Source organism: Carassius auratus, unplaced genomic scaffold, assembly GCF_003368295.1.
Source record: "Carassius auratus strain Wakin unplaced genomic scaffold, ASM336829v1 scaf_tig00216014, whole genome shotgun sequence".
NCBI lineage: Eukaryota > Metazoa > Chordata > Actinopteri > Cypriniformes > Cyprinidae > Carassius > Carassius auratus.
Window position 1 is genome coordinate 1,415,001 of NW_020528362.1, and position 22,598 is coordinate 1,437,598.

At 36.0% G+C, this 22,598-nt stretch overlaps 2 protein-coding genes across 2 annotated transcripts in view; both read left to right on the forward strand.

Moving 5' to 3' along the window:
• The window catches only part of LOC113096659 (basement membrane-specific heparan sulfate proteoglycan core protein-like), a 126,053-nt gene extending 105,501 nt beyond the window's left edge, over positions 1-20,552 (forward strand). Inside the window, exons 12-20 of the mRNA XM_026262070.1 lie at positions 16,605-16,706; positions 18,326-18,406; positions 18,604-18,654; positions 18,744-18,809; positions 18,937-19,005; positions 19,081-19,158; positions 19,505-19,564; positions 19,732-19,809; positions 20,025-20,552. Coding sequence (XP_026117855.1) covers positions 16,605-16,706; positions 18,326-18,406; positions 18,604-18,654; positions 18,744-18,809; positions 18,937-19,005; positions 19,081-19,158; positions 19,505-19,564; positions 19,732-19,809; positions 20,025-20,032 — 593 coding nt within the window. The 3' untranslated portion in view covers positions 20,033-20,552. The remainder of the gene's footprint in view (positions 1-16,604; positions 16,707-18,325; positions 18,407-18,603; positions 18,655-18,743; positions 18,810-18,936; positions 19,006-19,080; positions 19,159-19,504; positions 19,565-19,731; positions 19,810-20,024) is intronic.
• LOC113096660 (obscurin-like) overlaps positions 1-22,598 on the forward strand; it is a 262,435-nt gene that overhangs the window by 161,640 nt on the left and 78,197 nt on the right. The window lies entirely within an intron of this gene.

The following is a 22,598-nucleotide window of genomic DNA, read 5'->3' on the forward strand; positions in this document are numbered from 1 at the left end:
GTAACTATGGAAACAAACAAGCTAGGCAAGGCAACAAGGGAAACAGGAAGTGAACACAGAAACAATGAGAAAAACACTTCAACATAAAAGTCCTTAAACACAAAAACAGAAACACAAGAGCATCATCATGTCAGTATCATGGATAGAAACAGTGAATCATTTTTAGATTAAATAAACTTTAAATAGATTTAATTTAGCATCAAATATGATGCACAAAATTTAATGAACCCAGAAGGACTTCCAGATGATGATGTTAAATGAGTTGCTGAAGTCTTCAGATCGTCTGCTGAAGTTGATGGAGATTCAGTGTCTCCTCATATGAGGTTGTAGTTGGAGGTGTTCAGCTCTCCTTCAGCAGGAGCTTCATTCTGCTTTCTATGACGAGTCAGAGGTGTTTGTCTGAGGACGAGACGGAGCCAGAGCCTCCAGAAAACACTGAGAGCACAAAACTGACCACAGGAACAAACCACAACATGAAAAGTGTTATCAAATATGACATAATATATGAACTGTATAATTGTGTAAACCATTTACAATTTTTTTTTTTTTTTTTTTTTTTACTGTAAGTGTTGCTTGAGGCAGTTTTTTTTTTTTTACAAAACTGTATGGTTTTGTAACATATTTACAAAGTAATTACATCCTTTGAGCTGCTGTTTGAGTCACTTCATATTTTTGTCTTTCTTCACAGATTTACCCACACCTAAACTGACTGTGACTCCAGACAGACCTGGATTCACTGGAGAGAAAGTGATCCTGAAGTGTGTGATTGAGTCTAACAGAGACTGGAGATATGAGTGGAATAAAGACAGTGTAAAGTTACAGTCGTCTCAGCGTCACACTGTAAACAGAAACACTCTCACTATTGAAGGATCTGAATCATCTGATGAGGGTCTGTACACGTGTAGAGGACACATAGATACAAGATCAGTCTCATCACAATCAAGCTCTGTTTCTCTCTCAGTGAAGGGTGAGTTTAATATCATTGTCCTCATAAAGAAACCTATTTGACAATATTGAAAGTTTATGTAAATGTTGTACACTGTAATATGTGAATTAAAGAACATAAATGTTGACTGAATATACAAATCAGTATATGATTGGAAAATTGGAAACATTTTTAATAATCAACACCAACTACAAGCAAACCAGATATTTAATTTAGTGCAGTATTTGTCTCATAATGATTGTGAGTTCATAACAGTGATCATGATACTGTGATGCTGTTTCTCTCAATATTTCCTCATAAGTGTATTAATAGATGGAGATCAGAAGCTGTAGTGAAGGTGAGATCAGATCAGATCAGTGTGTGTTCAGAGGAGAGACAGTCTCTCTCTTTACTTTTACTGTAGTCTCTGTCTCTATGATTACACACAGAGCTGGACATTCATGTTTCTGCTCAGAGACTCTGTGACTACAGCTTTTACACAATTACTAACTCAGCTTTTCACTGGCCTTAATTTAGTTAAGAAATTACATTTTATATGATTCAAGTTCAGTAATACATAGTCAAATCTACTTTAATTTCCAGGTAATTTTTGCCTAAATAAAGGGCTTTTTTTGCCCTAACCTTGTTTAATGTATGCATCATCTTTCATATTATATTAACTTAATCATTAATAAAATGTAATAATTTGAGAAGACATTAAAGGGCTGTTTCCAGTCAAATTAAATCAATATCAACTAAACTGATGTTTCCACTGAAAGAAACTGAAGCAGCTGAAGTGAGATTGAGATTCATTCACAGACAGTTTAATGATGCTCAAATGTGTTCATTTCTCCTGAATTATGACTTTTACAGTGCATTATATTGTATTCTCTGGATTTATCCTCACAAAGAATATCAAGGCAACAGAAACATATTAAAGAAAAAATATAAGCAGAAAAAGAATAAATAATTATTCATCTTTAAAACCCAGAGCACCTTTCATCAGCCGCTTCATTACAGAGAGACTTCTAATAGGAAACAATATTGTGTGAAAGTTGTCGAGGTGCGGATCTTAAACTAAGTGACAACTGCTACAGATTGTTCAGACACAACAATAAATCACTTGATCCACTTCCACAATAAAGTTATTCACTGTTGTCTTCTGCTTCATACATCAGTCTGGGTCTGGTTCCATAAATGAACAATAATGAATATAATAAGATAAGCTTGTTTGAAATGGGTTTGGCTAAAATAAAATGTTGATTTCGTCTATACTACTAGGTACTTTTACTATATTGACTGGGTTAAATAGAATTGTGTTCCTAAAAAGAGACTAAAGTACTATTTTCATTGAATAAAACTAGACTAAATGTCATCAGACTAAAAAGAGTATTGAACATGACTAAAACAAATAAAAACTAAAATGACAGTTTCACACAAAGACTAGACTAAAACTAAAATTAAAACAGGCCGCCAAAAACAACACTATGCTTCACTCAAGTAACAAGTTTGTTTTAGTTGCTGTAAATAGTTATTTTAAAAGAACAACCCCTTTTTATCAAATCTAAAGTTACTTAATTGACACAAGATCTGTTAAGGGGTCAAAAAAGTTCAAATGCAAAAAAAGAATGTAAAAATAAACATTAACCATTTTTGTCTATATACATATATATAAAGTTACTAAATAGTTCCAAAATATGTACAAAACATTAAAAATGAAGAAAACACAAACATAACGATAATAAAAAACCCTAACAATTGCCTTAAATATATTATATTAAATCTATATCAATAGACATGTGATATTAAAGCATTAATCTTAGTGTGGTCTCCTTTAGCCTACTGCTACTCACACACACCCACACACACACACACACACACACACACACACACACACACACCCACACACACACACACACACACACACACACACACACACGCACACACACACGCGCACACACACACACACACACACGCACACACACACACACACACACACAGTCATGGTGTTAGTTTACAGTATTTGGTAATATGAGGAACATTTATACATGAAATATTGTAATTAGTAGTTTTTTTAATTTAGATTTTTGAGCATGAGTAAGCCGGAGCCTTATGAAATATGACAGTCTTTGTATAATATTCATACTGTAAAAGTATATAATACTGTCAGACTTTTTTTTTTCTTCTTTGAACTGTTTGAGTCACTTTGTTTTTATCTTAACAGACTTACCCAAACCCCAGCTGACTGTAGATCCAGAGAGTCCTGTCTTCACTGGAGAGACGGTCAATCTGAAGTGTGTGATAACACAGTCTTACAGTGGCTGGACATATGAGTGGAGGAAAGGCACAGACAGAGTAAAGTCGTCTGATCGTTACACTGTAAACACACACACTCTCACTATCAGTGGAGCTACTAAATCTGATGCGGGTCAGTTCTGGTGTAAAGGACAGAGACATGGAAGTCCTTCATCCTCACAAGAGAGCAACCGAATTGATCTCGCTGTTAATGGTGAGTAATTAAACTAAACACTTACATTTACATTTAGGGATGTAACCGCCATTAAAAAGAAAAGAGATGATCAAATGTGTGTGTGTGTGTGTGTGTGATGTGAGAGAGAAAGTGTGTCGGTTCTAGTGTGTCACACACATGTGTTCAGTGTATTTGATTCATGTTTGTAACGATCACTCATTCATTCATCTTTTATTTTTATCTGCGTCTGAGATGAAGTTGTTATAATATTTGAGTTTTCTTGATTCAGATTTGACTCACAGACTGGTATTCTGACACGAGCTTCATGATTTATAAACTTATCTTCATCCGTGGAAGAGAAAACATTGTGCCACAACATCCTTTCAGTTTACTTTCTCTTTTTTTCACTTTGTGTGTTTGTGGAGGATCACTTCATTATCAGCAGAAGGAAAGAGGAGATAAGGAAGAGAGTCGTATCTGAGAGTAATTGTGTCGTCTGGAAGAGTTTCAGTAGTGTGGAGAGATTGTTTGGAGAACGCTTCGAGGTGGAAAGATGGCTGTTTGTTCAAACCTTTCTTTTCTTCTGAGTGATGTCTGGTGTGTTATGAAGTGCCAAATTACTTTTAAACGTGGCACTGTCAGATCGACTGAACTTAAAGTTGTTCAGAAGACAAGTATCTGCTGCTCATCAGCTGTTCTGGGGTCTGAAGATCCTGATACACTCTCCAGATTTCATCATGACCACAAACCTGTTCAGTACATCTGTCACTGTTACACATACTCAATTACTCATTTATTTATTTAGTTAAACTTTTTTTGAATCATAAATTAAAATAAAGAATAATTTAAAATGTAAAATCACACATAAAATGTCAACTCCAAAGAATACACAGGTGTTAACCCTTACATCAAATTCATATTTTTCCCCATTAATACAGTAGTTTTCATCACTTTCTTATTAAGCGACGAGCAGAGAGATTCATAAAATCATTTCAGATCAATACAGAGAATCCTTAAATTGGGCAAAAAATCAGAAACTTTGCATTTGTGAAACTGAAACAGGCCTCAAAGAGTTAACAGTTTCAAGATATCATCCAGCTCCTGTGAACCTGATTCTCAAATTAAAAATAGTACATTAATTATCTCAAACCTAAAAAGTGTGTTGTAAGCGGAGAAAACAAGCCAAGACATTTCTTTCCAAAAATCATTTGCATAATCACATAAAAAAAATAAAAAAATAATTGTGTTATTGTTTCCAAATTAGAAAGACAGAATGTGCATTGTGACGAGATGTTCAACTTAAATTATGAGAGTAAAGACTTACAGGGACAGTACATGTGAAGAGTTTTATAGTAAAGTTAAGTTAACATTTACACCACACGCTTATATATTTATTTTTTCCAATACATTGCAATATATTGAAAGCGGCAATCATTTGTATATTTTGCAATATATTATATAATATATGTATCATCAATATATTATAAAATGTATTCAAATATATAAAATATTAGAAAATAAAAAGGGAAAATAATATATTACAATATATAACAATATATTTTAAGAAATATATTGGTACATATATTTTCCTTTCGTAGGGGAGGCAATTTAACCATTTAGTTTGAATTATTTCATTTAAGCATTTTCACTTTGCAATAAACATACATAAGCTTGTTTATGTACATATACAGTACTTCACTTTTACATATATCTCTGAAATGAGGAAAAACATTTTTTTTATATATATATATATTTGACAGTGCAGATAAAAATCAATACATGAACAATTAAACAACTATTAAATAGCTCTAGAATTTACACAAGTTGACTGTACATTTTCAGTACAGGAATTGGTGTTCTTTTGCGTGCTCTTGTCTAAGTTTAAGCATATATTTTTGAATAAAAGTCATTGTGTGCTTAATGTCAACCGGGTATTGCACATTAAAGAGAAAATAGACTGCAAATAGGCATTCCACAGCCTGTGTCATGTCAATGTCTGCCTCTCTTATGATGTTCACATTGTCCATTATAATGCTGACACTTTCAGCCTTGAAGGGATCAGGAGAGCCGTTAAACACTACGGTTGGTGTAGCACATTTGGGTTCCTGTAAAACAAACATTTCACCTTTTGAGTGCTTTTCACCAATTAACAGAAGTCATCAAATAGACTTAAAATTACCCCATAATTTACTTACCAACAAACCAACCAATGTATATGACTCTTTCTCCAGTTTAACACAATCTGAGATATTTAATAAAAAAGCTTTGTAATGTGTTTGAATGTCAACATTGCTGATGATGACACATTCAACACGCTACCAAGTCAGTTCCACTTTGATTACTTTGAATCTCATCGGTTCTTTCATTCTTTTAACTGAATCGTTAATGACACAACACAGAGATGACAGCGAAGCACGTGACACGCAAGAACCGTCAAGACTCATAATTATTGATGTGCAGCTGATGTGCCACCCCATTGGATGTAATTCCCTTATCTATACATAGTCTAATTATAGCAACCTATCTTGGCAAATGTAATCTTTTTATCTCACTAACGTACCATTTGTATGTACCATTTTGCTTTAGAAGACAAGTATTAACCCCTGGAGTTGTACAGATTTCTTTTATGATTTAAATTGGGGTGCTATTCAATGACATTACAAAAGCAGTGCAAACAGTACAAAGTTTATGACTAAGGAAGAGAGTGAGTAAATTATAGGGTAAATTTTTTTTTTTTTTTTTTTTTTTTTATTGTTACAAATTTGGCATAAGGTTGAGTAAACTGACTAATATTTTTATATTTGCATGAACAGTTCATTTAATTCAAGTCAAGTGCATCAAATGTTAATGAAACTACAGAAGACTATACTTACACTATCTACACAGTAGAGGAAGCTGGCGTTTTCTTTAAATAGTGCTGGCAATAAAATGAGTGCAGCATTCCTAAAGAGACCTACAAACAGATACAAATTATTGTATATTAGGTACAGAAATCAATTAAAGGGATAGTTCATCCAAAAAATGAAAATTGTGTCATCATTCACTCTCTCTTGTCATTTTAAACCTATATAGCCTTCTTTCTTCAGCATAACACAAAACAATATATATATTTTGAAGAATGTTGGTAACTGAACAATGCTGGTATTCATTCACTTTTATTATATGGACACCGAACAAATGGGCACCATCGTTGTTCGGTTACCATCCTTCTTCAAAATATCTTCTTCTGTGTTCTGAAGAAGAAAGTCATAAAGATTTGAAATGACAAGAGGTGAGTAAAGGATTACAATTTTTATTTGGGGGTAAACTATTCCTTTAACATTTGCATCATTTTAATACATGTTTTCACTTATACAATTTATAGGAGCTACAACCTTTACATTGACAATGCAAACAATGCAACTTTACACTGGGCATGGAACAGATAGGTTGGGTGGGGAAAAATATATGGTGTAGATACCTTCTGTGGTTTCCTCTGCTAGTCCAATGAGATTGGTGTAGAGTTTTTTTTTTTACTTCCTTCTTTTTTTGCACTCCTGATGATGTTTGGGGCCATTTCACTTGCAGGCGAGTTAGAAACTTTGTGAGTTGAAACTTCACAACATCACAAAATGAACAGATATACATTTTCATCTGTAACTTTACCTCTGAAACTTTATTTTGCATCAATGAGGTTTATAGTTTGAAGCCAGTGGCACGTGTCATCTACTGACCATTTATCAACCATGGTTATCTGGGGATAAAAAACAAAGCATAAATAAAACTTCATAAACCAACTATGCATTAAACACGCATAACGTTAAACATTTTTGGCTTTAGAACATTTGAATACTAAAATGTAACCTTGTGCTTTCATCACTTTAATCCAGCGCATGCGTCACAGTAAACATAAACGAACGATGCACTGCAGGCGGAAGTTTTGAACTGTAGCAGTGTCCACCTGCTGAGTTTAGCTCCAACTCTGATAAAACACACCTGAACAAGCTAATCAATATCCTCGTCTGGTCTGGGTTGGAGTTAAAAACTGCACGAAAGTATCTTGCGGGCCAAAGTTAAGAACTTCTACACCTGTTAAACATAATCATTCACCTCCGTCTTCCACCCGGTTCAAGTTTATTTGAATCGGCGCCGTTTATTTGAGCAACGAGCAAGCGCGCGCTTAATTGAAATGAACGTTAAAATTTCCTTATAACACAGCTATCTTATTGTAGTTAACAATTCCATTAACAAGGAAATAAAGGGAGACTATATCTTAATTAATTTAAAAACCGGAGCAAAATTTATTTAACTGGGCTTGAACCGATGGCTGACGAAGCCCGTCAGTGCTTCACACCAGTGTTTTTGAGGTAAATTTTACTTCTAGTATCAGTGTTTAACACAAGGGCTACTCTAACAAATATAAATATTAACTGTAATACAAAATATTTCGGTAAAATCATTTCAAAAATGTAAAAACTTAACTTACCTTAGGGTATGAACGAGCAGAAATAGCGGACTCCTCAGTTCAAAAAATAAACTGTCACCTGTCTCGACTGGACTCCTTTGGAGATTCATCTTCGCCAATCCACCAATAGGAATTCAAGGATGACGCAACACATATATGCCACCGGGGAGGGGGAGGGGGTCTTTTTATGATTATTTGTTTTTAATGTCCCCTTAGGTAGATTAAAACCATCACAATATGGTATACTAAAAAATAAAGAAAACTCCTGGTTAGTTTATGTTTTTCTTCACAAATTGATTCGACAAAAAGGTAAACTATAATGTAAAGTAATATAAGTTTCATGCTAATGTACAGCTCAAATCATACATTGACTAGATATTAATTTTTTTGACTACAACAGTCATTCTCATGGGTCTTGACTCAAAAAGCTTTGTTAATGTGTTGAGTAAGGCCTATAATTATAGTGTAATCTTTAGTTTACACTTCAGTCATAAAACATGAATTATAGAACCATTTTAATAAAAAAAAAAAGGTTCTTTACATGCAAGGGTTCTACATAGAACCATTTTTTTTTTGGTAAAAGGTTATATTGGCCAAGTACGGAACCCCAGGGTTCTATTTAGAACCTTGAGGAACCCTTTTTTTTAAGAGTGTGTGTTGTCGGGGGCCATGGTAGCTCCTTTGGCTCTTTGAATGGCTTTATAATGTGAGAATGGAGGGTGAGTGCTGCTTCTTGAAGTTGGTCAGCTGTTCCAAGTTTGTATGCACATCCAACTGGATGGACATCCAAAATGGATCTTAGCTGGACAACCTCTTTGCATTCAATCCCATTCCTAAGAATGTAATCCTTTACCACACAATATGACTTGTTATGTGCTGCTATCTTCTGGGCCTGAAGACTGTCAGTGTTGTCTGGTGTCTTTTCTACTCTCTCCCTTCCACGCTCATGGGTTTGCTACTCTGTGTTGAAGTTGTTTCTGCTTGATGGATGATACTTAGCTTCCACTGCAAATAGGTCCTTGTCCTGCACCTTGCGATAAAGAGCCTGTTTCTCTAATTTACTTCAAAAGTAAAGCTAATTTAAATATCTTCAGGTTCAGGATAGGTGAAGTAAAAGGTTAAAATAAACCCCATTTCAGGCTGCTAAGTATAATAAAAATGCTGTCAAATGAACTTTTTTTTGCTGTTTTTGACCACAGATAGTCATGATGTTGTAAAACATGACAAATAACAATTTCTGGGGTCAGAATTATATTGAAAAAGGTGTTCATTTGTCTCTGTGAGTTGTTTACATTAAAAGTTATGCCACTTTAAATCATATTTAGATTGTTTGTGTGTGGTGCAAAGGGTTAAAAATAAAGCATTTTGCACATTATTTCAGCTTGGTACCCAATTTAATCTTAAAATAGACACTTGAATGATAAAGAAATAACAGGTTGTGGAAAAAAATCACCCTATGCGCTTGAGAAAATGAAAAAAATAGTTGATCCTCAACACATCTTTGGCCATTTTTTTGCTATTTTTGTCCAGAAATAAGGTCAATATGTTGTCAAATGTCAAAAATAACCATTCCATTAAATTCCTGGGGTCAGAATTGTATGGGAAAATGTGTTCATTTGTCTCTGTATGTTTTTTACTTCTAATGTTATGCCACTTTCTATATCATTTTTTATTTATTTTCTCGGGTTCCGGTCGGTTGCAGCAAATGGTTAAAAACATAATCCTTTGGGACATTATTTCAGCTTGGTACCTGGCTGGCAGACTCTGAAAATACACACTTCAGGTGTCATAAAAAAAAGCCGGGGGTGCACGTGGACCCCTATTTCCATCTAGACTAAATGGTTCTATAAACGATCAATAATAATAATAATGAATATACAGTAGATACAATGAGGCAGAAACATTGCTGAACAAAATAAAGTAATGCAATAGCATAAAGATAAGGACACATTTCTACAAGTCCAGCAGCTGTACATTTACTTCAGGTTTATACACATATTCACTTTAAATAAACTCACATAATATTACATTACATAATATTCAAGCAGTAACATTCAGAGTCTGATTCAGCGTGTTTTATGCTGAAATGAATGAGCGATCGAGCAATACACAAATAAAACAGAACCAGTATTATGAAATATGACATGAATAATTATTTTGTAGATTAATAATACATTTATAAAATATTTGTTCCCTTGAAAGAGCTGTTTGAGTCACTTCATATTTTTATCTTTCTTCACAGATTCACCCAGATCCACTCTGACTGTGACTCCAGACGATACAGTATTCACTGGAGAGAGAGTGAGACTGACGTGTGTGATTGAGTCTAACAGTGTCTGGAGATGGAGAAATTATGGGTATTATGGCTGGACATATGACTGGACACCTGTCTGGAGATATGAGTGGTATAAAGACAGTGTAAAGTTACAGTCGTCTGATCGTTACACTGTAAACACAGACACTCTCACTATCAGAGCAGTAACTACATCTGATGAGGGTCAGTACACGTGTAGAGGACAGAGAGATGAAAGACCAAACTCATCACAATCAAGCTCTGCTGTTTCTCTCTCAGTGACGGGTGAGTTTATTATCATTGTCCTTTATCATTTTATTTTATTTTTTATTCTTAAATAGTCAGACATAATATCATAAAAACCTCCTGATGAATCTTATCCACCGGTCTTGAGACTCTCAGTACAGAGACAGAGTCGCCGTAAATTAAAGTTGTGTTTGACTTTGTGTATTCTCTCCGTTCTAATGTCATCAAACATCTTAACAGCAAATACACTAAAGTGATCTGATGTTCTCTCGCTCATCTCACTCTTCTGGCTGGGAATTACAATTGCACACCTGTAACTCCTGTTATCTGTAAAAACTTGCTTAAAATTAACATATTTTTGGTTCACATGTCTATAATATTCTCTCACCAAATCAAGTTGATTATTTACTATTTAGTCTGTAATACCTCCAAATCCACATAGGGATACTGGACCATACCACAGTTTTACAAAACTCCTCTCCATATCCTCCCAGATCACGTGCATCATCTCCTGTCCAACACTCTTTATGTTGTGTGTCTATCTATTTGTCCTCTCAAACTAATCCAGTAATTCACAATCAGCTTCTTCTGTCTTATGCTCAAACTCATTTCTCCTGTCTCTACCTGCACTGAACACACTGGAGATGTTCTCATGACTCAGAGACATAATCTCAGTGTCTGTGTCTGAATACAGTCCAGACTCGATGATACTGACTGTGCTGCTGACTCCCATGATCCAACCTAGATCTTATCAGTTAAATATATTAATGACTTCAAATCTGCTCCCCACTCCACTCCTGTAAGACACCTCATAATGTGTATTACTTTTTTACATTTATATTCTGCTTGTTTAATGTGAGATCTCCAAGCTGTCAAGCAGTAAAATTTTCTCAGTCCAGAATTTTGTTTAACTTAATTCAAAAAAGCAAACTTTCTTATATTCTAGATTCATTGCACACAAACTGAAATAGTTTGTTAGTTTTAATTCTGATGACTATGACTTACAGCTTAAGAAAATAAAAAAAAAATCAGTATCTCAAAAATTTGAATATTCTATTTTGAGCTTGATTGGTTTGATTAATTTTGAGTATAAATACAGGGTACCTCCTGGGCTAGTTTAGAACATGCAACCACTGTTATGGGAAAGACTAGTGACTTGACCGTTGTCCAGAAGACGATCATCAACATCCTCCACAAGGAGAGTAGGACACAGAAGGTCATTGCTGAAAGGGCTGCTGTTCACAGAGTGCTGTATCAAAATATATTTATAGAAAGTTGTCTGGAAGGAAAAAGTGTGGTAGTAAAAGGTGCATAAGCAACAGGGATGACCACAGCCTTGGGAAGATTGTCAGGAAAAGCAGATTCAAGAACTTAGGAGATCTTCACAAGGAGTGGACTGAAGCTGGAGTCAGTGCATCAAGAGTCACCACACTCAGACATCTTCAGGAAAAGAGCTACAGCTGTCACATTCCTAGAACCAAGACAGTCCTGAACCAGAAAAAACATCAGAAGCATTTCACCTGGGGGAAGAAGAAGAAGAAGTACTGGACTGTTACTCAGTGGTCCACAGTCCTCTTTTCAGATTAAAGTAAATTTAGCATTTCATTTGGAAATCAAGGTCTGGAGTCTGGAGGAAGACTGGAGAGGCACAGAATCCAAAGTCCAGTGTGAGGTTTCTGAAGTCAGAGATGATTTTGGTGAGTGACGTCTGCTGGTGTTGCTCCATTGTGTTTTATCAAGACCAGAGTCAATGCAGCCATCTACCAGGAGATTTTTGGGAGCACTTTCATCTTCCATCTGCTGAAAAGCTTTATGGAGATGCTGATTTCCTCTTCCAGCAGGACGATAGCACCTGCCCACAGTGAAAAAAACACTTCCAAGTGGTTCGATGATCATGATACTACTGTGCTTGATTGGCCAGCCAGCTCACCTGACCTGAACCTCACAGAGAATCTATGGGGTATTGTGAAGAGGAAGAGAAGTAACATCTGACAAACAATAGAGAGGAGCTGGAGACAGCTATAAAAAAACCCTGAGCTTCAGTAACGTCTCAGCAGTGCCACAGGCTGCTCGCCTTCATGCCACGCCACACTGAAGCCCCAACCAAGTATTGAGTGCATAATTAAACCTACTTCGGATTTTAATTTTTCTTTTTCTTTCAAAGTTTACTACTTAAAATTTTTCTTAGCTGGAAGTCACCATCAGAATTAAAACAAAAAACTCTTGAAATATTTCAGTCTGTGATTCAAGAATATAATAAAGTTTCCTTTTTTAATTAAATTACACAAAATAAAAAAACTTTTCCATGACATTCACATTTTTTGAGATGCACCTGTATATGATCACTATGGTTACCACTACAGACACAATTGAAACAGCTTCCAGCTCCTCGTAGGACCCCGGGGTCACGAGTCATAGCACACACACACACACACACACACACACACACACACACACACACACACACACACACAGAGAACGTAAACGTCAGTGGCAGCAGCATCGTCGTGTGTTTGACAACAGAACAGTGTGTAGTGAGAAGATGGGTACAAAGAAATGTTTAGATTATTATTGTGCTTCAGTCTGTTTCTGCCCTGACCTGAATCTTTAGCACCAAAACAAACACACCCATACCCCAACAGGACCCGCTACGGTGGAGAGAGAGCTTAACCTGCTGCAAATGACAAAAATACCTGCACATTATGAAAACATCTTCATCAGTTTGACAACACGTGCTGCAAATACTCACAATACAAACAAATAAAGAAATGTGCTGCAAAAACAGACCACATCGGAAATATTTAAGGGAACCTTAAAGTGACAAATATGACTGGGACATAGTTTATCAATGTTTGCTCTGAAAAGATCTTTGCTTATTTTAACAATCCTGGTCAAAAAGGATATTACTAGCCTAAATAAGCTGACTAAATGCACAATTACTGTAACTATGAAAGGTTATGTAAGCTGGCTAACTTACTTTTACAATTTACCTTACAAAAACTAAACATAGCCTATGGTTTTACTATTGAAATAAATAAATTAATAAATACATTTATCATATAAAAATATATATGTTACTGTTATCATTAACAAATTAACCATGGATTTACTACTCTAACCATGGTTTAACCATGGTATTCGTACAACTATGGTTATACAAATGGTAATCAATACTCAAATAAAAAACCTTTTTGTTGGGGTAATTTTGTTTGTGTTGAGTATTTGCAGAGCGTTTCTGTATTTGTTTGTGATGTGAGTATCAAACTGATGAAGATGATTTCTTAATTTGCTGGTGCTTTTTCTATTTGAATGTGTTTTGTGAAGTTGAGTTCTCTCGTCCACCGTGCTTCGCCTCTATTTTGAAATCGTCAACCCACACCTAATTGTGCAACCATGGCAACGATGATCGTGGAAACAAGCGAAGATGACACACAAGCATATATTCAAACAAAAGCCAACGTGGATAAATTGTGTGAAACAACGCAAAATCAGCGTTACTCATCTATCAAAAAGAAACCTCAGCGTCCAATTCGAGCCCTTCCCAATCCTTGAGTTTCTCTCCACCGCTGGAAAGCTGCCCCGATATTTATGTGGGTCCTGCCTCTTGCCTCATTGTAAACCCTCTTTTTTTATCTGCCATCTCTCTCAATTTGCAGTCGATGTGCTAATATGCTAATTTGGAATAAAAGCATCTGCTAAATGTAAAATGCGTCCGGTGCAGTCAAATTGAGCGCTCTCTTCTCGCTATCAGGACATTTTAATAATCTCCAAACTTCTCCTATCTGAGTAATACTTCCAATTAAACTACGAAACTCCCCAAATATATCTGCTTTGCTTGCGTCAAGCTATTGAATTGTTCTTCTTACATCTGCCTGTGCATATTACTGTATCATGTGCTGGAAATAATGAGTCCTTTTCAATAACTTGAAAGCTTTATTTCTGTATTTTTACTGCTGTTTTACAATTATTGTTCGACCACGGAACTGATTTCCTCTTTTTATGACTTTAGGTTTAGTATCTATTGCTGCTAGTAATGTGCATTGTTTTACTTCTTTACTTAATAACTCTATATTTATATAGTTATCAACTTGACTTAAATATTTTTCACTTTCTACTTGAAACTTTTCCCCATCAGATTTTCTAAAAACCCAATTTCCTCCTCTTCCATCTGTTTTTCCACTACAGAGATATTGACTTTACATATAACCAGATACTGATCTCTCTCTATTGTCCCATCTTTGTATAGTCTCCAATCACAAACTGATGCTGAATTATTTGATACCAAAGTAAGATCAAGTACTGATTCCTTTCCTAATATCAATCCTTATCATATTATCATTGTTTAGACACCGATTCTCTTTCTTCCAATTACTCTTCTAATACTAAACCATTATTATCAGTTTTTCACATCCTCACAATGTGCTGTGTGCATTAAAATCCCCGCACCATACAACACTGTTCTCATCCTGTCCCCTTATATCTATACGTTTGTTCAGTTCAAGCTTTTTACATGGATTATAGTAATTTATGATTGATAATTTTGATGTTCCTCCCCAAACCTCTATTCCCACATATTCTTGCTCATTTCCCAAGCTTATAACTCTGAGGAATTCCCTGTTTAATAAATGAAACACACCTCCACCTTCACCCTCTCTCCTGTCTCGTCTTATTGTTATATATCCACTTAAAACACAATCCAAATCAGGCTTCAGCCAAGTTTCTTGAACACACACTACTTCTGGTTTTTCCTCTCTAGAGACTATAAATTGGTTAAAATCTTGTCCGTTTGCAATTAGACTTCTCTCATTCCATTGAGGGATTAACATAATTAATATTATCAACCGACACATGTTAGATCTTGACTTGACTGCACATTAAACTCATCTCTTCTTTAATCTGTCTAACTCCAAATGATGTACTGCCGCTTTAACTATGATTTTAATCTTTTCGGTTTTAGATTTGATCTCAGATGTTGCATTTATTTCTCCCGCTATAAAAGTAACTAACTTATTTTTTTTCTTCCTAAGTCTTCCTCCATTCTTTATGCTCACCTCCATTCTCCCTTTTATCATCTACAACATCATTAGCATCCTTTTCCTGCTCTTTCCCCCCTCACTTCTCTTGACAGCATCAGAATAAGAAATGTTTCCTTCACTTTAATCTGTTGTACTTTCATCTCATGTTTCATTACTTCACATCCTCAAAAGGCAACACTATGATTGCCTCCACAATCACAGCACTTAGGAAGTAATGAATATACTTGGGGGAAATGAAGCAGAGTAAAAGTACTGTACATTTTAATCAGGAAATGTTGCAGAGTAAAAGTAAAAGTTGGCTGAAATATAAAAACTAAAGTAAAGTACAGATACTTCCCAAAAATACTTTAGTACTGTAACAAAGTTTTATTACTTTGTTATATTACACCGAGTACATGTGATTATACTTTTTTTTTTTTTTTTTTTTTTTATCTGAGTACACCCAAATTCCTCACAACTGGCTTATTATATTTTATCAAATATGACAAAGGCTATGTATTATATTCATACTTTAAAAGTATATAATAATATAAAACTAAATATAATTATTTTCTTAAAACTTTGTTTTTATCTTAACAGACTTACCCAAAACTAAACTGACTGTAGATCCAAACAGATCTGTCTTCACTGGAGAGACGGTCAATCTGACGTGTGTGATTGAGTCTAATCATACTGACTGGAGATATGAGTGGAATAAAGACAGTGTAAAGTTACAGTCGTCTGAGCGTTACACTGTAAACACAGACACTTTCACTATCAGAGGACTGAATGAATCTGATGAGGGTCAGTACACGTGTAGAGGACACATAGATGAAAGATCGGTCTCATCACAGGAGAGTGAACGAATAAATCTGTCTGTTAATGGTGAGTAAATACTGTGATAAACACTCACCTGTTCAATATTACCAGACACTACAATATATGAACTGATGCATTTACAATTAAGTAATTATTAGTTTTGTTTGTTTGTTTTCAACACAAATCCTTTTTAATTAAACAAGGTTTATTAGAATGTGCTGGATGTAAAGATAAAGACTATCTTTCTGATTAAATGAATGTTATAACCAGCAGAGACACAGGGAGTAAAGTCTGAAGTCTTGAAATACTGAGTGATTTGATGTGTTATTGTAATATTATGATACAGTGTGTCACTAATAAACAGATCTGATCATGTTCTCCGGTCTCAGCAGCTTCATCTTCTCTTCTGGTCACTGGTGTGGTTGTGGGATCGAGTGTTTGTCTGTTGTTCTTCCTCTCACTGCTGCTGATGTGGAGATACAAGAAGAACAAAGGTGTGGAGCACTTCAGAACATGATTAAAGGATTAGTTCACCCAAAAATCTAAATTACATCATTAATAACTCACCCTCATGTCATTCCAAACCCGTGAGACCTCCGTTTATCTCCAGAACACAGTTTAAGATATTTTAGATTTGGTCTGAGAGCTCTCAGTCCCTCCATTGAAGCTGTGTGTACGGTCTACTGTCCATGTCCAGAAAGGTAAGAAAAACATCATCAAAGTAGTCCATGTGACATCAGAGGGTCAGTTATAGTATTTTGAAGCATCAAAAATACATTTTGGTCCAAAAATTACAAAAACTACAACTTTATTCAGCATTGTCTTCTCTTCCGTGTCTGTTGTGAGAGAGTTCAAAACAAAGCAGTTTGTGATATCCGGTTCGCGAACTAATCATTTGATGTAACCGGATCTTTTTTAACCAGTTCACCAAATCAAACTGAATCGTTTAAAACGGTTCATGTCTCCAATACGCATTAATCCACAAATGACTTAAGCTGTTAACTGTTTTAATGTGACGCGTCCGATTCGAGAACAGAGGAGCTGATGATACTGCGCATGTGTGATTCAGCGTGAAGCAGACCGACACACAGAGCGTCTGAACTGAACTGATTCTTTTGGTGATTGATTCTGAACTGATTCTGTGCTAGTGTTATGAGCGCGGGTAAACTGAGGCTTGAATCAAGGGCAATCATCGCCAATGACGCCATTACATTGAGCGCAAAAGAACCGGTGAACCGTTTTCTTCAACCGGTTTATTGAATCGAAATGTCTGGAAGAATCGGTTCGCAGAAAAAAAAAACTAACTTCCCATCACTACTGGTGATCCGAAAACCGATGCAACCGGTTCTTGACTCGTGAAAGAGTCTGTTGTTCATTATCTGTCTCAGGTCTGTGTTCATCTTCAGTTCTCTCTTCACAGCAGTTCAGTCAGTGTACTGTTTGAGTAAATGAATTACTCCGGGATATTGGTTTGTTTTAACTCAGAGGGAGTGTCAGCCACATTAAAAAAGTTAACAGCTTAAGTCATTTGTGGATTAATGTGTATTGGAGACGCAAACCGTTTAAAACTATTCAGTTTGATTTGGTGAACTGGTTAAAAAAGATCCGGTTACATCGAATGATTCGTTCACAAACCGGTTATTACAAACTGCTTTGTTTTGAACTCTCTCACAACAGACACGGAAGAGAAGACAATGCTGAATAAAGTCGTAGATTTTGCTATTTTTGGACCAAAATGTTTTTTCGATGCTTCAAAAAATTCTGACCCTCTGATGTCACATGGACTACTTTGATGATGTTTTTCTTACATTTCTGGACATGGACAGTAGACCGTACACACAGTTTCAATGGAGGGACTGAGAGCTCTCGGACTAAATCTAAAATATCTTAAACTGTGTTCCGAAGATAAACGGAGGTCTTACGGGTTAGGAACGACATGAAGGTGAGTGATTAATGACATAATTTTCATTTTTGGGTGAACTAATCCTTTAATACAACTGAACAGCATTAATAAAGTTTCTGAGTAAAGAATCATGAGAAGATCTAAATATCAGACTAAAGAGTCACTGCAGATCCTCTCGAGTGATCACAATGCTCTTTGTTTCTGTTCTAGATCAGCAGCGTAACATTAATCAGACATCAGTCCCAAATCAATCTGCACAATCTCAACTGGAGAACTTTCCTCTACAGTCTGGTCAGCCTCAGTAACTCATTATTAAAAGAGATCGTACACATACAACAAATAATTATTCATTTCTTTCCAAATCTGTATTATTTTCTGTCATCTGTGGAGCACACACAAAGAAAGATATTTTCATTAATTTGAACTATCATTTTAAGATCCATTTAATATTTGCTTTTATCCTCAAATGTCTGTTTTCTGTCCAGCAGATTCTGATCACATTTATGACGATGTGACTGAAGTGAATAAGAGAGACAAAGGTTGAATCTAACACTTTATTTATACAGATATAATATAAAAAAATCAACAGATATCATTCAGTCACGTTGGCTTGACTTGTTTGTTTCAGATGATTCAGATCCCTTGACAGATGTCACATATTCAGAGGTCACTGTTAAGAAAAAGATGGACAAAGGTTTAAAAACAATCTTAACTTCACCTGTACAATATAATCAGTCTGTAACCATGTTATTTCGTTTCTAATTCAACAAATAAAAAATGCATATTTATTTCTAAATAATATATCATTTTTATTTTTCCAGCTAAAGCAGAGTCTAATAATGTGACATACTCAGAAGTCGGAAAAAGAGGAAAGAAATGCAAAAGTAAAGGTGAGATTGAGTTTTTCCTGAAGTACAATATTTCCAGATTGTTCTGAATAATCTGACTGATCTTCTGTTTTGTAGATATTAATCCTGCAGGAGCCAGTGATTTGACTTACGCACAGATCAATATACAGGACAAGAAGAAAACCAAAGGCAAAGGTTAACACACGACAAACTGCATCTAAACACAACTGTCTGAACGATTCGTCACATTTAACTCAGATGTAATGATGTTAAAATATCAGGAAAATAAACTCTTTACAGTCATAAACAGCCCTAATAGAGCCAATTCATGAACTTTTTCATAATGTACTGCATCAGTCACGTCTGTGTGTTGTTGTAGAGTCAGATAACATCCTGCTGTTTTTCATGATCGGTGCTAACATTATTATTAATATACACTTCTGTTTCTTTGTGGTGTGATGTGATCATGGATTATCATTTATTAGTGTTGCAGATGTATATGATTATGTTGATTGGTTGTCTCTCTGTTGTTGTCTGTCAGGGAAGAGCAGTGAGTCTGGAGACACTTTGTACTCTGAACTGAAGCAGAACACAGATAGAGGTGAGAGAAACACTATTACAGACAAACCACTGACATTACAAAATAACCATCATGCACCGCTTCTGCTACAGATCAGAAGGACTCCTAAAGTCACCTGACTTGTTGAAGAAATGTAAAAATATTATATTGTATCATTATTTTATTATTATTAATCATTTGTTCTTCAGATGCTGATGCTGGAGTTGGTGACACAACTTTTGCTCTAGCTTTTTGGAAAAAGGGCCAGAAGAAGATTAATAAAACATGTAAGTATTCTGTTAGATGTTCAATGATTTTACAATAACTGACAACACGCTTATAATTTACACTCGTTCCTGCAGATCATGGCATAAATTGGTTCTTATTCATTATAAACTTTAAGTTATTTGGTTTAGTTGTTTGTGATAAGTATAAAATGTCAAATGAATGATCTCATTATTCACATCTCCTGTATAAATCATCATCTCTGATCTGTTTAAAGGTCCCTGAGTTCAGAGAAGACACCAGACGACTAAAAGAGATTCATAGCAGCAGACACAGTAACGCTTGCATTGCTTCAGAAATTATAATGAGTGAACGGATTATACACATGCTTGATTGAAATACTTTACAGATATTATCATATTATCTGTACACATTATGTAGGCAAACAGATCTATTTGTAATATATATTAAATCATTTTCCATTTAAGCACTTTTGTGTAACAGCTTTAAGTAAAACTGCCCTTCAAGTTATTACATTGTTAGATGATTCGTCTGATGCTGTACAGCAATTAAACAGTAATTGGGCATTTGTCTGATAGTTAAATATAACATGTTCTGCCTTATTAAATAACACCTGTCTTTTTGCCAAGACTGTGTGGCTAACATAATTTTTATTGAATATACAGTATATTCATGAATACTGCTTTTTACATTAATATATTTACCTCTTTGATATATGCTTTTTTTTTTTTGGCTTTGCTACAGTTAATGAAGTCATAGATTTTTATTTGCTAAATAAACACAAAATAACAAACATTTGTATGTTTCCTTTGCATATTTTTTTTTATCACAGTTAGGGTTATTTTAACCTTAGGTAAAGGTAATTCCAGGTTAATAATAATAATAATAATAATAATAATACATTTTATTTAAAGGTGCCTTTCTCAGCACTCAAGGACCCTATACATCCATCCATCCATCCATCCATCATCTTCCGCTTATCCGGGGCCGGGTTGCGGGGGCAACAGTCTTAAGCAGAGACACCCAGACTTCCCTCTCCCTAGCCACTTCCTCCAGCTCTTCCGGGGTAACCCCAAGGCGTTCCCAGGCCAGCCGGGTGACATAGTCCCTCCAGTGTGTCCTAGTCCCTCCAGCATGTCCTAGGTCTTCCCTGGGGCCTCCTCCCGGTGGGACATGCCTGGGAAGGCGTCCAGGAGGCATTCAAAATAGATGCCCGAGCAACCTCAGCTGGCTCCTCTCGATGTGGAGGAGCAACAGCTCTACTTTGAGCTCCTCCCGAGTGACCGAGCTTTTCACCCTATCTCTAAGTATGCCCAGCCACCCTACGGAGAAAGCTCATTTTGGCCGCCTGTATCCGGGATCTTGTCCTTTCAGTCATGACCCATAGCTCATGACCATAGGTGAGAGTAGCAACGTAGATTGACTGGTAAATCGAGAGCTTTGCCTTACAGCTCAGCTCCTTCTTCACCATGACAGACCGGTACAGTGACCGCATTACTGCAGAAGTTGCACCAATCCGTCTGTCAATCTCTCGTTCCATCCTTCCCTCACTCGTGAACAAGACCCCAAGATACCTTAACTCCTCCACTTGACGCAGGAACTCTCCACCAACCTGAAGTGGGCAATCCACCCTTTTCCGACTGAGAACCATGGCCTCGGAGTTGGAGGTGCTGACCCCATACATGAATACATAAAACAGTATAAGTCAAAAAAATATATAAAATAAAAATAATTAAATGGAATAGGCAGTTTTAAACAGAAACATTGATTCATTCCCCCATTTTAAATTGCAACTCAAAACACATCTAAGTTTGGGTGGTAATGAGTTCCAGATGTGGTGGTGAGACGGGCAGAGGGGACAGACAGGTGTATGGAGGAAGAGGATGTGAGGGAATGGGAGAGAGTGGGAACCTGGAGGAGATCCGACAAACTTGGGGGGCAAGATTGTTTATGGCCTTGAATGCAAACAGAAGGATTTTGAATTGGATGCGAAACTGGACCGGGAGCCAGTGGAGCTGTTGGAGGACATAAGAGATGTGTTTAAAGGAAGGGGTTCGAGTTATGATGTGGGCAGCTGAGTTCTGGACCAGTTGAAGTTTATGGAGAGATTTGGGAGGAAGACCAAAGAGGAGAGAATTACAATAATCCAGACGGGAAGTGACTAGACTGTGTACAAGGATGGCAGTAGTGTGGCGGGTAAGGGAGGGGCGGAGGCGATTGATGTTTCATAGGTGGAAGTAGGCAGACCAGGTATGGAATTGATGTGTGATTGAAATGATAGTGTGCCGTCAAGGATGACACCCAGACTCTTAACCTGGGGGGAAGGTGAAACAGAGGAGCTATCAAAAGTGAGAGAAAAACTATCGGTTTTGGATAGAGTGGATTTTGTGCCAATGAGGAGAACCTCGGTTTACTACTGTTTAATTTGAGGAAGTTTTGGGTGAACCAGGTTTTTATTTCAGAGATGCAATCAATAAGAGAAGTGGGCGGGAAAGTGAACTAGGATTTAGTGGAGAGTATTAATATTAAATTTTAATATATTAAATTATTAATATTAATATTTTAATATTAATATAAAATATTAAAGAATATTAAATTTGCAGAAGATATTGCAGAGTGGAAGGAGGTAAATGATGAAAAGTAGGACAGAGGAGGGAATGGATTTAAAAGACTTTAGTTGAACGAACTGAGTGTGGCAGTGTGAACCAGTCTAACAAAGTGTTGGTGATGCCGATGGAAGAAAGCCTGTTGACGAGGGTGGTGTGACAGATGGTTTCAAAGACTGCACTCAGGTTGAGGAGGATGAGGATGGTGAGGAGTCCAGAATCAG